Genomic DNA, 15,722 nt, shown 5'->3' with positions numbered 1-15,722 from the left:
GCGCCAATTGTGCACGGCTAGCAACACGTGAAGGGGTAAAATTGTTTTTTCTTCATTTTCGTTTGAGGGAATTCCTTCTTCTTGTTGTCATCAGGCAAAACGATGATCAACATTTCATAATGACTGTTAATGATCCGTTCGTTGCCATTGGCTCGGCGGATAAGCTACGACAAAAGTCTGCTCGTCATCATATCACACTACGAAATCGAACAAACACAAATCGGTATCATTCTTTATTGTTATTCTCCTTTCCCAAAGTACAAAAGGAGGCGCAATCAGGTGTGGATTTGGGGATAAATGCATCACAATTTTATTGCATGGAAGCCGTTTGTCCTCACTTAGGAGCACCATTGGAAAACGCAAGCATCTATGACGTTGAAGGGGAAGAAGAGGAGGATATTGAAGATGCAGTGATCGTTTGTCCTTGGCATGAATACGATTTTTCCTTGAGTACTGGCGAATCATCTACCGGTCTCAAAGCATGTGTATTTGCGGTCGAAGTACGATCAGATGGCCAGGTGTGGGTGCAACAACCTTCCAACGAAGGAGGCTGGGATGTGATCGAGGTTCGCCCAGTCAGTGAAGCTCAAACCCAAGGACGCGAAGTTCATGCAAAGGAACTGCATACAGCAATGCAGAACGTGTCTCTAGACCATTCTGCAGATGCCCCCGATGCACCCTTACCCGACCCAGAACCTCTTCCAAAAACGCTCGTCGAATGGGCTGTTCTGGTGTTAAACACCCCAGAACCAAGAGAAAAAGTCCATTATACCCGCTTAGCTGCACGAGCTTTCCGTTCAGGTCAATGCAGGATCATAGGAGGTGGGAGACGGGATTCTAGTGAAAACTCGACGAGATGGCTGAGAAAGGAGAGTGAAACGCCACCCGCTGTTCCTCCTCGTTTATCCGATGCAAAAGTAGTCCGACCTGGACAAGAAGGCAGACGAGGAAAAGGAGGAAGTGAAAGAAGTCGAATCGCTATGCTTCATTCTTTGGCCAATATTGAACAATGGGCTATTGATTTGGCATGGGACATCATTGCAAGAGCACCCGAATTGTACGCTAAAGCAAAAGAAGGCAATTCCCCTTTACCTGTTCAGTTCTTCTCTGATTTCGTCAAAGTGGCAGAAGATGAAGCAAAGCACTTTTCGCTTTTGCAAAACCGACTGCATCAAATGGGTGCTCGATTTGGTGATTTACCGGTTCATCATGGTCTTTGGGATAGTGCAACGGAAACGATGCATAGTTTGGATGCACGATTGAGCATCATCCATCTTGTTCATGAAGCACGCGGTTTGGATGCCAATCCTTTGACGATCAAAAAGTTCGATAATGCCGGTGATAAGGATTCTGTAGAGGTGAGTACGATTGCAATTCCCTAAAAATGATGAGCCAAAAGCATTCATAGAGTCAAGCACGGATTGTAGCATCTTGTCCCCGCGTGGAGGGATGCTATGTGTCGAGTAATGAAATCATGTCTGATTGCCAATGCATAAATGAAGTTGAGCAATATTGCTGACACATATATACACATCCTTACAGGTCTTGACAATTATTCATTTAGATGAAGTCACTCACGTCTCTGCGGGCCATCGTTGGTTAACGTATTTATGTGACGAAACGGAGCAATCGCCGATCGAAGTCTTTCGTAAAAACGTTGGCCGTCATTTTGCGGGAAAGTTGAAAGGGCCATTCAACGCCAACGATCGATCAAAAGCAGGCCTAACGCGAGAGTGGTATGAGGATTTGGTGGGTGAAAAGGCAGGAGGCCCTATTGGAGTTGCGCGATCCGAAATTCCAGGGGGTTAGAATCATGTATCTATAGTTCGATCAATGTAGCATAATATCACTTTCTTGATGAGAAAGGGTGTGTGGGTAAGAAAAAAGACGGCTTTCCTTGCTTAATTTGCGGAACCTTTCGGTCCGTGAAATGAATCCCTATTTTGATTTTATTTTCTTCAACAGAGAGAAAAAAAAAGGCGGAAAGGTTCGATCGCCTACCCGACACGGGGCAAAAAGAAAAAAGGGGAAAGTGGATCCTTGTCGTTCCATCACACATTACCTTCTCGTCATTTGATCTTATGATCACACCTCTTATCTTTCAACACTGCCACAAATCATTGCATTGATTGCACTTTGCGCGCGCAAATGGTTGATGAACAAGGACACGCTCGCATTTCGAGTGAAAACGGTCATTGTTCGGTCAAAGATGATGATCAAATGACGAAACTTGATCAAATCACCGAAAGTGAACGGAAAAAAAGACGATTGAATGAAGAGTTCCAGCCAGAAAGAGATGAAATCGGAAGTTCTTGTAAACCTCCGTTCGGTGAAGCTTTGATTACGCCTTTTGAAGTTTCTTCGATGGGGAAAAGACAATCACAAAAAGAAAAAGAGCAACAACAATCACAACAACAAGAGCAACACCGCACCGCACGCACAAACGCCGAGGCGTATAATTTTATTCCGTCGCCTCCGTCTTCTTGGCATGAGAGGAGGAAAGAAGAAAAACAAAGTCCGAAAGGGGAGAGAAGAGCAGCAATACTGCTGAGTACAAACGATCAAGGGCGGGACAAAAGGAATTTCTTGTATTCTTCCAACAACTTTGAACAAAAAGCAACTTTCTTTCCTTACTCTTTACCAACAACAACTCATTCCCGCTTACCAACACCACCTCCATTACCACCTATCTACTCGGATTTACGTAAACAATCAATGCCTCCAACAACCAAGAAGCCACCACTTCAACAAGCCGCGCAAAGAGGTGGAAGAGGTAGAATTGCCGTTGCATGCGATCCTTGTCGTGCATTTAAACGAAAATGTTCGGGCGAACAACCATGCGAGTTATGCAAAAGGCGTGGGAGAAGTCATGAGTGCAAATATGAACCTGGTCCTTGCTCTTTGCCACGCACACAACAACAACAACAATCAAGTGATCCAGGTCCATCAACGCCAAAAATATCAAAGCCAATCCATCACCACCACCACAATTCTCATCATCATCATCATCATCGTAATCCATCATCCAGCTCAACAAAAGCTGAAACTCAACAAGAAGAATCCGAAACATCAGAATCAGATTTCGAATTCGAAGATGCACAAACAACAGAGAATAAATCAGATCAATTCTCAAATTCTATGGTACATTGGAATAGTACATTTCAAGCGCAATTTCAACCACAAACATTTGCGCCACCTCCTTTACCGCCAATCGAAAACAATTATGAATCTCGATATCGTTCTAGAAGTTTCAGTCATCCATACGCTTATTCCCGCAACGTGCTTCCTTTGCCTCGGTTGACGGTTGTTGAACCTGTTCAAACTCGTCATCGCCGTTCTTACTCATTGCATACCCCAGCCACCAGAGGGGAAGCCTCCGACAGTAGGCGCGAATGATCCTAAACCGGGAATACTCTCAACAAAGTCATCGCCGCGAACGGCTTTATTCCATCTTTGCATTTTATTCGCTTGTTGCATTTCTGAATCGTGTCCTGCGGCCACTAATCGACCATCTTCCGGTCGAGCTCTCTCCCAGAATCTCGTTGAATGGTCGTTGGAACCGGAGGCAAGGATATGGCCGAGTGGATGCCATTTGAGGGACCAAATATTCGATTCGTGAGCCGTTGGCATGGAATGGACGGGAAGGTTCGGATCGGAAGCATTCAAAGACCAGAATAGCATAGATCCGTCCGATCCGCCCGATACGAGCAGATCGCGATGCTCAGGATGCCAATCTACCGAACAAACATCACTTGGATGGCCTTTCAATGAGTGTAATTCAGCCATCGATCGTATATCGTACAGCTTAATGATCTGATCCCGAGAAGCCGTCGCAACGAGATTCCCATCTAAACTCCACTTTACCGCTTGCACGGTCCCTTTATGTCCATGATATGTCGCCAACGTAGATCCTGATCGTGGATCCCAAAATTTCACCAAATTATCCTTGCTTCCCGAAACGATTAACCCTTTGTAGGGATGCCAATCCACCGCTTTTACATCCCAACCATGTCCTTTTATCGTTGATTCTTCACGTGCTTCTTCAAAAGCCCAAATTTTCATTGTACTATCATCACTTCCTGTAACGAATCGGCTATCATCGGGAGAAAAACTCAATCCTCTCACGCCTTCCCGATGAGCATTAATGACCTGTAAATTATTCATATTTGATTGAAAATACTTCACTTGTCCACCTTGATCTGCAGAAAGAATCCATGCTCCTGATTTGGTATATTCTATAGCACGAATTGCATGATCGTGCGCTTGTAAGATTGTTTCGAAATTGAAAGTGAGTGAGTTCCAGAGGGTAAACTCACCACTTGAAGACCCTGTCAACAGCCGTCTTCCTTCGGGAGTCCAACGGATGACGTTGACCGGATTACGAATCTTATTTGTGGATGAATGCACTAAATTGGTTGTAACGGCTTGTGCTGATGAACGATATGCAGCAGCCGGTAATAATTCCACGATATGATTCACACCCGGCCAAACCAATCTATCATCACGAACGCATGTGATGGTATTTCGATGAAGCTTCCATCTATAAAAGCTATCATTGTAATCCACAGTTCTCCGTTGCAAAAACTTTCGTACTCGCCTTCCTTCGTATCCTGCTTCTTGAGCGGCTTGATGTGCTGCTGCTTCTTCGTCCTGTCTATGATCGATGACTGGCGGATGAGGAGCTTCAGTCAAGTGCTTTGTAGGAGCCCATCGCTGTTTCTTCAAAGGCGGTTGAACGGAGCTCGGCCCCGCTTCTGTCATCTTCCTGATTATGAGGAATGATCAGATTAGGAGGCAAGAGAAGGATGGCGGATTGTTTAGCAACTACCTGCACTTTTATGTTAGGCGTGATTAAATGCGCCGCGTAGGCCGTATTCCGTCAAATCGGGCGTCAGCGCTAAAAATCTATCAAGAAGAGGTTCGGCAGGACCTAACGTGATTCTGGAGATCGAAACTTATGGTATAATACTCAAAATGGCACTCGAATACATCTTATTAGCTGGAATGCAGACGTTTAAGTCTCTTCGAATTTTCACCATGACATTGGCATTTGTGGCCGTTGCATAAAAGCGGTGAAAGGATTGTATTCATTGAGGCATTGCGTCTCTACGGGGCATTGTCACGCAATTTTGTGAGCGTGATTGATTTGATCGTAAGCAACTTGGCTGGGCACGGATCATTTACCATACTTCATGTTGAAAACAGACATGGTGGCTGTATGATGAGGGGCTGTTGAGAGAGTTTGCGTTCTGTACGCAAATTCTCAACGCAAGTTGATGTGAGATGCTAGATACGACATCCAATTTCTCTCAATTGCGTGCTTCGTCCTTCCCATTCATCGTTCAAAATGAATTTCAAAATTCTTACTTGTCTCTTTGTCTACCTCTTAGCTTGCTTCTTACAGCATGGAAGTTGCACCAAAAGTACAGGAAGTGGAAGTCCTTCTCACGAATCAGGTTCAAAAAAACCAAGATCACCCAGAAATCCTATGCCGGATTTGAATTTCTCACCACCTCGAGAGGAAAAAGAACATCAGCCAGGATCACCGACGAGAAGCTTGAATAAAGCCTCAGCCTCGGCTCATAGTGGTGGATCACATGCAGCGATCAAAGGCAAAGAAGCTTCAGCCTCGGCTCATAGTAGTGGATCACAGGCAATGGTCAAAGGCAAAGAAAAGCGCAAGTACTCTTTAACGCCATCCTTGTCTTCATCCTATTCTGATTCCCTCAAATATTATCCTACATCTGGAAAGATTGGAATTGGTGAATATGGCAGTCAAAAAAGAACTCCATCACCACGCAATTCGAGGCAGCGAAGTCCAACGCCAGACTCTGCTAGAAAACGCAAAGATCGTAGCCCAACACCAGATTCTGCAAGACAGCAAAAAGCTGGTGGAAGCCCAAAAGGCGAACCTCCTCAAAGCCCAAAGCGAAAACGGTATGGTACTCCTCCTATTGATCCAGGCATTTCCGGGACGAAAAAAGTGGTTATAAATTCTCCCTTGGTACTTTCTTCTTCTACTCAATATACTCGAGGCCATTCTGGTTCAACCATCACCCCAACGACCGCAATGCTTCTCGAAGATGAATACGTGTATATGCAAAAGTTTGGTCATCCTCCTCCTTCTTATCAATCTCATAGCGATACTCGAAGTTACGATTATCGTGGATATGCAAGCTCGCCTGGATCGATTCAACAGCAACTGTTGCATGATACCGCAAGTAGTCGAAGCCCAAGTCCTACAGGTCGTCAAAAAAGTCAAGCGTCTGTTGAACAAATCGCTGGCTCTTCTTCTCGTGGCGGTCATGCTGCCGGTCCTACTTCTAGCGCGCAAAGCATTCATTATAGCGGTTCACATCCTACTCAAAGTCTTACTGTGGATCGCTCTTCTCTTCGTCGGGAAGGAACGACTACGCCTCCAAGACCAAGTTCTAGCAGTTCTTCACATGCTGCCAGTTCCCCTCACGTTGGTGCTGTTGCTGCATCTCCTGCCCATAGCGGCCATAGCGTCGGATCTGTCAAATCCAGCAAGAGAAGTGGCAGTCATTGAAAGTGTCCATCATGATTTCTCTTCTTTTTCTTTCAGCTGATCATCGAATCCCAATGCATGAAGATCCTTCCAAGTTTCATCCGCTTCGCCTCCCGATTGAAGATGATACATCTCTAGAAAACCTGTCAAGGTTAAATTTCCATCTTTATCCACATCGAAATATTCTCGTACTTCATCCTTTTCTTCTTTTGACATCGTTTTCCCTTCATTTACCGCTTTTGTAAACGTATCCAATTCATCCTCCGTAATGATTAATTTTGATAAACTTTCATCCTTTTCCCTTGCTTTCATGAATTGATCAACGTCTTTGAACTTTCCCTCTGTGTAGACTGATTTGCCTTGAGTTGAGAAACGGATAAAGGTACTCGTCAACGCCAGTGCAAAAGCTGGCGATAACTCCCCTTCATCATCGATCAGTTCCACCCGTTCAGTCGGCATTATGTACTTCCAATCGTGGTAGTGAACAAGAGGGAAAAATTTTCAGACACCAACACTTTTAGCGCGTTAGTATTGCACGCATACATTTGAGATGGAACGAATCTTATTTGTGCTACTAGTATAATGTATGAATGAATGATGATGATGATATATGGTACAAATGAAGTCTATGAATTTTCGCTCACGTAGACATGAAGAGAGCTCACGAGCTTTCCTGTTTACGTAGAAATTGTTTGATTGATTCCGGACTCAAGCTCATGCTGAGTTCTCTCATGGTTCCTTCCGATCTGAATGAGTGATCTGGACTATGTCTTTCCGGAGTTGTTGTCCTGGATTGCGACGGGCTATCGGGCGGCGAAGTGGCGAGATAACCAAAATGCCTATTGAGGTACGTGGATAAATGATCCCAGCCTCCTCCGACTCGAACCATGACATTATTGTTAAAAATGCGGCAAAAGCATAACTTTGGTTGATTGGAGTCGGGTGGTCCTACCAAATATTTGCCCGATAGACTTGGGGTTGATTGCTTTTTCGGAGTCAAAGGAGATGCACGTTTAAAATGCAATTTTGTGCTAACTTGTTTCACAACCTTGGCAACTTCTGCGTCCAAAGTGGCTTGGGATCCTTTTGAACTAATGGTGCCATTGGAGGTTTGTTTGACAGTTGAGTACCCTTCGCTATCGGAGCTGTTTGGAGCTTTGGAGGTTCGTTTGACGATTGAGATCCCTTCGCTATCGGAGCTATTTGGGGCAATGGATACCTCTGGGTGCTCGGATACAGTGGGGATTGGTGTCTCACTTGGACGAATGCGACGTTTGGATGACTTTATCCGGTTCCGCTTCTTCTCGGCATGCTCCAAAGCTAGAATCTTGTCTTGCTGAGCTATGATAGTGTCATAAAGCGTGATATAAGCAACATTTGCATCGCCTGCAAGAACGTAGAGATCCAAATCATCAATCGGTTTACCAAATGTGGGACGAACACGTTTATTGATATCTGATACTACCGGCTCCAACGATTTGAATTCGATGTTGAGTCGGGCGATATCCCAGTGTGATTGGGCAGATTCAGCCAATTTGATCTGATCTTTGATGCGTTTTACGATGTCAGTCATGATGTTTTTGTACTTGCAAGTGCTGATAATGATGTTGGTGGAATTGAGTAAAGAGACTTCATCTTTTTGCATTCGATAAGGATACGATTTGATTCCGATTCAATGCGAAACCAAGGTTGATCAGGTCACTGATTGTATGCGATCCCTTGGAATGATCCTGGTCGTTTGCTACCAAAGTGAACATGCTCCAAATATCACAGCCCAGTGCTTTATGCATGTGTTTCTTCAAAAGAAGAGGCGCCGGCGCTAAAATTTAATACAGGGTGTATGTACACGCGTGAGACTTAAGCAGCAGAGGTAAAACGCCTGCTATTCGACTACATACGGTGGAGGCGTGCATACCTGGTCATGAGCAGCAGCAGCAGCAACCACGGTGACCATGATGCATATGATTATCGTCTGATAGTGTACTCTTAATCATCCGCTCTTCCTTTCTGAGAGAGAAGTAGGGATCTGAATGCATCAAAGTACCCTTGTGTATCATTCATTGTCACATGTCTACCAGTGAAAGCATATTGTACGCGCCGCTCTCCTCATTTGTTTGTTTTTTTCCTTCCTTCCAAATCCCGTTTCGGATCTTTGGAGTATACATAATACGCCTTTTACGCAAGACATGAATTGTGGCGTATCATCACACACACACAAATGATGTGACAAAAGATGTGACTTTATCCAATCAATAACATCAATGGCACAATTCACGTTAATTTTTATTTTTTGCATTAATCCTAACAATTGTTGCAATGGATGAGTGAATTTTACACATTTCATGCGTCAAAATAACGGGACACGTCCACTGAAATTGAGTCTTTGATTAAAGGCCTGCTTGCTTTGATGGCAGTACACCTCCCCTTCCTACGCGGAAGTGACTGAGATGAAAATTAACGAACCGACGCAAGATAATCTATTCTTTCTTTCCTTCTCCAAACTTTTATTCATCTCCTCCATCTTCGCACGCACACAAAAACATTCACACACACATTCATATCCCCTTTCTTGATCAAACTCTATTCCCAATCATTGTTCTTTGCTGTGTTGTTGATTCAACGCAACAACATTTCAGTGGATTCTTCGTATTCTTTTCATTTTCACTATTTACCGCATTCATCCTCCGCTCAGTCAGCGAAAGCCAGCTGATATCCTCCGCAATCCCACTGCTATACTCCTCATTTGAGAGAAGACTAGATAGACTACCTGCAGCGCTTTCTATACGCAACCTCTTCATTGCATTGTGATCGGAACGCAAACGGCTAACTCTGCTGAAAGCCACTTCAACTCTTTTTGCTGATCAACCTGCGCAAATCGAAAATCAAAACATCGCACTTGCTCTTGTCGACAAGATGAACTCATTGTACGACTCTGCTCGTTCTCCTCGCTCCAGATGGATCACCGTGTCAAACTTACCACGCGAGGCCAACGAAAATTGGTTAAAGATGCTCTTTGCACCCGCAGGTGTTGTCGAATCAGTCCATTTCTCCATGGAAGATTGCGGTGGCGTTGCAAGCCTTCTCTTTGGTGAAGTTGAACAAGCCAAGAAAGCATTGGAGTTCAACGGCTTTAATGCTTTGGGTATCCGTATTGACGTTCGTGTTCGTGCAGATCCACCGGAATCATATCAATCCAATGGCCAAAAGCACAACACCTTGGCTCTAGCTCGCCCAAACAATCTTCCAACACTTTCAAACCATTTCTCTGGACCGTTTGATCGCAATAACAGCCAGGGTAAAGTTGTGGCCAACAATCATTATCCAATGGACTCAGCTCCGACTCACAAGAATCTCTATGTACTGAACTTGCCCTTGGATGCAACACCTGATCAGTTGACTGCCCTATTCGCCTCATACGGCAATGTTGTCCATTGCGTAATCCTAGCAATGCTCGATGCACAAGCTCGTCGAAGAGGATTTATCGATATGTCATCACCCAAAGAAGCCAAAGAAGCGATCGAAGGACTCAACGGCTTCGTGTGGCATGGCTATCCGATCGAAGTGTCGTACGCAATCGTGCAGCGCAGTGGTGGCCCTTTTGATCAAAATGCAGGTCGTCCTGTAATCAAGCGCAATGTGCCTCGCAATCGCTTCAATACTGGACCAAGACGCATTCCAAGCGACTCAGCTATTGATCCTAGCGTGATGGCAAACTTGACCCATCATTTTTCCCAACAGATGAACTTTGGTCAAGGTCATAATGTCGCAGCACCGCATGCATTGCACAATAACGCAACGGATCAACACGGTGGCGGTGCAGTTGTTGATCCATACACAATTTTTATCGCTGGCATGGATCCGGCTGCGATTATTGACGATGACGATTTTCGTACTGCTTTGGAACATTACGGTGCCATTACTGCAGCCACCTTGTGCCGTGATGAAAATGGTACTTCCCGCGGTTTTGGTATTGTGACTTTTGCGACTCAACAGGCCGCAACAAATGTTTGTGAGGCGATCAATGGCAAGGTAATCGAAGGTCGTCGATTGACTGCACACAAGTATGTCTATCAGCCTCCCAGCGCTCAAGGTGCTTTGAATCCCTTTTTGCAAGCAAGTAGTCCATTGTCACGTCGAGATGGTCCAAATGGCAATAGCGCAGGACCATTGATGCCTTTGCGTTTCAACAATCGCAGCTCGCTTCCCACTCCTTCATGGTCAGCTAGCAATCGAATTAGTCAAGGCCCAGTCGGTTCAATTGGTATGCAACCATCTCAAATGCCAAATTGGCCAATCCGTGAGAATCCTCCAGACTTTTTCAAACTCAATACGGGCAGTCGTCCTATCGAGATCAAGCCAGATCCGGACAACGCAAAAAAGCTCGCAGATGCGTTTGTGCCAACGGCAAAAGCCAGTTCAACCCATCAACACCAAAGGGACCCTTCCGCTGGTGTTGGCGAACATCCAGTTATCTCTCGTACGCCCATCACTTCAAATAGTCCATGGAGTTCGTCAACGGTTGCTTCTACTAACAGCTTGGGATTAGATGGTTTGAGTCCGCAGAGCACAATTTCCATGAGCAGTACTGCTTTGCAAACGCCTGAATCGGTTCGTGATCGTGATTCTGCCGGCATTTGGTCAAACACTCACGGAAGCTCTGTTGGTAATCGTAATGCATGGGGCAATAAGCATACGAACCTTGCTGGCTCCGCTATTCTTTCTTTGCAAAGTGACGTTGTGGAAAAGAACAACAGTCGTCCTTCAATGGCAATGATGGCACCAGTTGGCCATGAGAAAACCTCTAGCCCAATGCGCATCATGCACGCAACCAATAATGCTCAATAAGCATTCTTCAACTTTTTCGACACCATCTATCGTGCACCTCTTCCTCTTACCACCTGCTGTATCAGTTGCTCGGTCAAGTTTTTCGTTTTCTTCTTTTGTTCAGTCCACTTATTGCACAAGCATATATGAAGCATCTTCCTTTTTTACCAACGGAACTTTCAATCTTTTTTTCGTTGCTGATTGCTCAACAATCGCTGTGCCGGTTATGTTTCTATTTCGTACGATCCATTCTTAATCACTTATCTTCGCTTTCATCACCACCATCTTTACTTGTTTTGTAAGCCTCTTCCGTATTCTTCCCAATGCGAGACCTGTTTTCCCCTCCTGATAGGTGTGTTCACATGCATGTGTGTTGATATGCAATCCGCTAGTGTATATCTGGCCAATCAATCAAGCCAGATGCCGCAGCTCATCTATTCATGCCAAGTTAACTTACACACTTGGCAATTCGGTGGGAATTGAGCCGTTCATCCGACGGGTTGATCAACAAGAAGAGAGCGTGGCGGAAGGGCGTAAAACTTAAAGCGGGTACCTTATCTCATCCCGTAACTGATCTTACGATTAATTGGCCGTGCGTTCAACCAAGACTTGGGCTGTGTATGTCCGTGGAAAATAAGAATATCTCACGCATGCTTGAGTGAAGAATAATGGCGTTTGTTTAAATTTGACTTGCATACTCTGTTGCAGTGCATAAAGTTCTTATCATCGGGAACGCGAACAATACGAGTCTAAGAAGAGCGTAAAACTGTCAAACATAAGCCAATCCTATCTAAGCGAAAATACCCCACTTCATCAGCAACACGGCGAGTACGCCGAATAACAGCTTTAGTGAGTGAGCAAGAAATGGCAAGGCAGTAGATAGACCATATGAGGACTGATAACACAAATAAAATATTGCATTTACGCTCGGATTGTGGCAGATAAAGTGCTTTAAGATTCAGGCTAAATGTGTACGATTTTAGTCTTTTTCTAGACGATAATACACTATTTTCTACTATTCAGCGGCGACCACTAATCTGCTCCTTCAAGATGTCTTGTGCCTGCATGAAATTTCTTGTTGACAATCAGCACCTCTGCATTACAGGAGAGGAAATTGCATGCCATGCGGCTATCTCTTACGTTTTGCATGACGTTCAATATTGACAGATGCAGTCCCCTTATCAGCCCACCTAAAAGGGAAGAAGAGCAAAATATGAAAATGTATAAATTACCACCCCCTTTCTTCGATCTGCTCCCTCCTCATTACTCTTAACCCCCAAAGGAGTGCATCCTTGCTCCCAATTTTGTCTTCATCTCTTCCACTTTAAACACCATCGGTGCACTGAATATTCATCACCATGGGTTTCGTTAAAAAGTTCTTTACCGACTTTTTGCCGGCTGAGGATATGGATAGGGACACGGCTGGTCAAAGTACACAACACAATGAAACAAACGCTGTTGAGAAAGATGAGAAATCTTCCGGCGAGGATGATTATGAAACGAATGCTTATGCAACCGAACAAGTTGGCAGACAAACTACTCCTGGTTCAAAGACTGCTCTGAAACGTCGCTTAGGCTCTCGTCACATGCAAATGATCGCATTTGGTGGAAGTATCGGAACAGGTTTATTCATCGGATCTGGAGGAGTTCTATCATCGGGTGGCCCAGGATTCCTGATGATTGATTTCATCTTGGTCGGTATCATGCTGTATTGTGTTGTTATGTCTTTGGGTGAAATGGCTGCCGTCTTACCCGTTTCTGGTTCTTTCGCTTCATACTCTTCTCGTTTCATTGACCCTGCTTGGGGTTTTGCAATGGGATACAACTACTGGATGCAATGGTTTGTTGTTTTGCCCTTGGAACTGGTCGCCGCTTCAATTGTTCTAGATTTCTGGCCAGGATCACATGATGTGACGAAAGGAGTATACATTCTCATATTCATACTGGCGATTACTTTTATCAACCTTTTTGGTGTTCGCGGTTATGGTGAATGGGAATTCTTTGCATCAATGATCAAGATTATCACCGTAATTGGATTCATCATTCTTGCAATCGTTATCGACTGTGGCTGTGCACCAAATGGCAAATATTTGGGCGCAACCACATGGCATAACCCTGGAGCATTCAACAATGGTTTCAAAGGATTTAGCTCAGTTTTTGTGACAGCCAGTTTTGCATTTGCTGGCACCGAACTTATCGGTCTTGCCGCAGCCGAGACTGCAAATCCACGCAAAGAGATCCCCAAGGCCGCTAAACAAATCATCTGGCGTATCTTGATCTTCTATATCCTTTCCTTATTCTTGATCACTTTAATCGTTCCTTACACCGATCCTCGTCTTGAAGGTACAAGTTCTTATGATGCACGAGCGTCGCCATTCGTCATTGCCATCGAGATAGGCAAAATAAAGGTCTTACCGAGCATCATGAACGCCGTAATCTTGATCAGTGTCCTTTCGGTCGGCAACAGTTCAGTTTTCGGGGCTAGTCGCACGTTGTGTTCCCTCGCTCAAGCAGGTCAAGCTCCCAGAATCTTCGCATATATTGATCGTCAAGGTCGTCCTCTGCCAGCCGTGATCTTGTCCTTGTGCATGGGATGTTTGGCTTTCGTTATTTATGCTGCTGAATCTTCAGTTGTCTTCAACTGGCTGTTGGCCTTGTCTGGTTTATCAACAATCTTCTCTTGGGGTTCAATTTGTGCTTGTCACATTCAATTTAGACGAGCATGGAAGTATAATGGACATTCAGTGGATGAGTTACCGTGGAAATCGCCCGTTGGAGTAGTAGGTGCTATCTTTGGTGTTGCTTTCAATATTCTGGTCATTATTCTCCAATTCTACATTGCTGCTTTCCCTATCGGTGCAGGATCTGTAGAAGAACAATTGGCAACTCCGAGTCAACGTGTAAACGCTTTCTTCTTGGCCTTCTTGGCTGCACCTGTTGTCTTGGTCTTTTTCATCTTTTGGAAGGTTTTCAAGAGAACATCTTTTGTCCGTTTGGATGAGATCGATATCACCACCGGACGCATGCAGGCAGTACCACTGGAAGTTCTCCGTCGTGAACGTGAAGAAGCACGTCAACAACCAATCTTCAAGAAAATTTTCAATGCAATAATCTAAGGGCGCAATGTTTGTCCAGAACCGCTTAAGCCGGGCCCTGCTGTAGGTCGCCAAAAGACTTTCGCTGATGCTTGAAGTGATCGAACTTTTGTTTGAAAACCAAACGAAACAGTATACTGTAAAATGATAAAAATGAGATTGATTGTTGTAAAAAAGAGAAGTGAATACGTGTGTGCTGACATATTTGTGCGTTGTTTGTTTATGAGATGACGGATGTGATCACGGCGCCGAACATTTGGTCGTGAACGAATGAGAAATGAGTGAGTGAAACTTGCGCGTATGAACAGGTGATGCGGGAAGACTTAGTTTGGGTTGAATCAACTTGTTGGATTCACAATTGCTTAATAATCAAACACGCAATTTAAGTTAAGAATATAACCTCTCGCACCTCCTTTTGTATATTCTTTTGCAAAATCATCTTTTGACTAACATCATGTATCGTGCCTTAAATGTAGATCAATTGCATCTTTTAAGAGTTTGCGAAACAGTAGTGATATGTGTTTTATTGAGACTGAAGGAATTGGCTTACACGAATCAGTGTATAAAGCGTACAATACAAGCGAGATGACGATCAAGAAATGAAGCGGAGCGAATTGGATATGAAAAGTGTGCTTATTTGCCAAGAAGGATCAGATTGAGGACGAGATGGCAACCAGGATATGATGTCATATCGCGCACGAACTCCGTATGGCGAGCTTATCTCGTAGGCACAAGATTAGTTACCTCCCAATTGTTCCACCATTGCATCGATTTCATCTTGATCTTCCAATCCGAGCTGAAGGAGAGGGGGAGATTAGGGTCAAATTCCAGTCTCACAAACAAGAACGCAACAATCACACTCACCGTATCAGCTGTATCATCATCACCAATTCTAGTACCATCAGCAGTAATGAAACGAACAGCATTTTCAGGTTTGCCCATTCGTTCTGCGTATGCACGTTTCAATTTGGATAAACGAGTATGTTTCTTGACTTTGAAAAAGACTTCATTTCCATCTGCATCTTTAACTTTGATGTTCAATTGTTCAGTGCTGTTGCGATTTGGGTAAGGGTGGGAATGCGTTAGTGATTGTGTAAAAATAAAAGGTGGCGAATAATCTATGCAATCGATCATTCAAGCAATCATACCACGATCGCTTGATTGGGCTTAATTTGTTCTTTCGTTCTATACTCACCCTTCTGGCTTTGGAACAGGTTCTTGATCAGACATTTTGTTGATTGAGCGGGGTTGTAGTAGAGGTTTTGTGATGATCG

At 44.3% G+C, this 15,722-nt stretch overlaps 7 protein-coding genes across 7 annotated transcripts; 4 read left to right on the top strand and 3 right to left on the bottom strand.

The window, feature by feature from the left end:
- The first annotated feature begins 17 nt into the window (after positions 1 to 17).
- Positions 18 to 1,889, top strand: FA14DRAFT_172493 (DUF455-domain-containing protein). Its single transcript, XM_025500406.1, has 2 exons — positions 18 to 1,358; positions 1,543 to 1,889. The coding sequence occupies exons 1-2, from the start codon at positions 120 to 122 to the stop codon at positions 1,807 to 1,809; spliced, it is 1,506 nt and encodes a 501-aa protein (XP_025356198.1). The 5' UTR covers positions 18 to 119; the 3' UTR covers positions 1,810 to 1,889.
- Positions 1,890 to 1,901: 12 nt separating this feature from the next.
- Positions 1,902 to 4,801, bottom strand: FA14DRAFT_167822 (WD40 repeat-like protein; the record flags this gene model as incomplete). Its single annotated transcript, XM_025500111.1, has 3 exons — positions 3,510 to 4,801; positions 2,092 to 2,107; positions 1,902 to 1,938 (listed from the first exon to the last, which is right to left on the bottom strand). Exons 1-3 carry the CDS (start codon positions 4,759 to 4,761, stop codon positions 1,902 to 1,904), a joined length of 1,305 nt encoding a protein of 434 aa, XP_025356197.1. The 5' UTR covers positions 4,762 to 4,801.
- Positions 4,802 to 4,968: 167 nt separating this feature from the next.
- FA14DRAFT_172491 (uncharacterized protein) lies at positions 4,969 to 7,002 on the top strand. The gene has a single exon (XM_025500405.1). It carries the CDS (start codon positions 5,348 to 5,350, stop codon positions 6,548 to 6,550), a length of 1,203 nt encoding a protein of 400 aa, XP_025356196.1. The 5' UTR covers positions 4,969 to 5,347; the 3' UTR covers positions 6,551 to 7,002.
- A 76-nt stretch (positions 7,003 to 7,078) lies between these two features.
- On the bottom strand, positions 7,079 to 8,300 carry FA14DRAFT_172490 (uncharacterized protein). Its single transcript, XM_025500404.1, has one exon. It carries the CDS (start codon positions 8,172 to 8,174, stop codon positions 7,191 to 7,193), a length of 984 nt encoding a protein of 327 aa, XP_025356195.1. The 5' UTR covers positions 8,175 to 8,300; the 3' UTR covers positions 7,079 to 7,190.
- A 1,142-nt stretch (positions 8,301 to 9,442) lies between these two features.
- On the top strand, positions 9,443 to 11,374 carry FA14DRAFT_179259 (RNA-binding domain-containing protein; the record flags this gene model as incomplete). The annotated part of the gene is made up of 1 exon (XM_025500911.1): positions 9,443 to 11,374. One exon carries the CDS (start codon positions 9,443 to 9,445, stop codon positions 11,372 to 11,374), a length of 1,932 nt encoding a protein of 643 aa, XP_025356194.1.
- Positions 11,375 to 12,759: 1,385 nt separating this feature from the next.
- Positions 12,760 to 14,469, top strand: FA14DRAFT_122180 (putative GAP1-amino acid transport protein; the record flags this gene model as incomplete). Its single annotated transcript, XM_025496508.1, has 1 exon — positions 12,760 to 14,469. One exon carries the CDS (start codon positions 12,760 to 12,762, stop codon positions 14,467 to 14,469), a length of 1,710 nt encoding a protein of 569 aa, XP_025356193.1.
- Positions 14,470 to 15,150: 681 nt separating this feature from the next.
- FA14DRAFT_160866 (uncharacterized protein) lies at positions 15,151 to 15,715 on the bottom strand. The gene has a single exon (XM_025498867.1). It carries the CDS (start codon positions 15,580 to 15,582, stop codon positions 15,166 to 15,168), a length of 417 nt encoding a protein of 138 aa, XP_025356192.1. The 5' UTR covers positions 15,583 to 15,715; the 3' UTR covers positions 15,151 to 15,165.
- Between the last annotated feature and the right edge of the window lie 7 nt (positions 15,716 to 15,722).

Source organism: Meira miltonrushii, assembly GCF_003144205.1.
Source record: "Meira miltonrushii strain MCA 3882 unplaced genomic scaffold FA14scaffold_2, whole genome shotgun sequence".
In the NCBI taxonomy this organism is placed as follows: Eukaryota; Fungi; Basidiomycota; class Exobasidiomycetes; order Exobasidiales; family Brachybasidiaceae; genus Meira; species Meira miltonrushii.
The sequence above is the reverse complement of the archived record's forward strand: the minus strand, read 5'-3'. Positions and strand labels throughout refer to the sequence as shown.

What these genes read in the sequence shown, in the direction of transcription:
- FA14DRAFT_172493 (XM_025500406.1), top strand. Translation starts at nt 120, where the DNA reads ATGACTGTTAATGATCCGTTCGTTGCCATTGGCTCGGCGGATAAGCTA. An exon ending in GTGATAAGGATTCTGTAGAG is followed by an intron (nt 1,359 to 1,542) that starts GTGAGTACGATT and finishes ACATCCTTACAG; the next exon opens with GTCTTGACAATTATTCATTT.
- FA14DRAFT_160866 (XM_025498867.1), bottom strand. Translation starts at nt 15,582, where the DNA reads ATGATCGATTGCATAGATTATTCGCCACCTTTTATTTTTACACAATCA.
- FA14DRAFT_172490 (XM_025500404.1), bottom strand. Translation starts at nt 8,174, where the DNA reads ATGCAAAAAGATGAAGTCTCTTTACTCAATTCCACCAACATCATTATC.
- FA14DRAFT_172491 (XM_025500405.1), top strand. Translation starts at nt 5,348, where the DNA reads ATGAATTTCAAAATTCTTACTTGTCTCTTTGTCTACCTCTTAGCTTGC.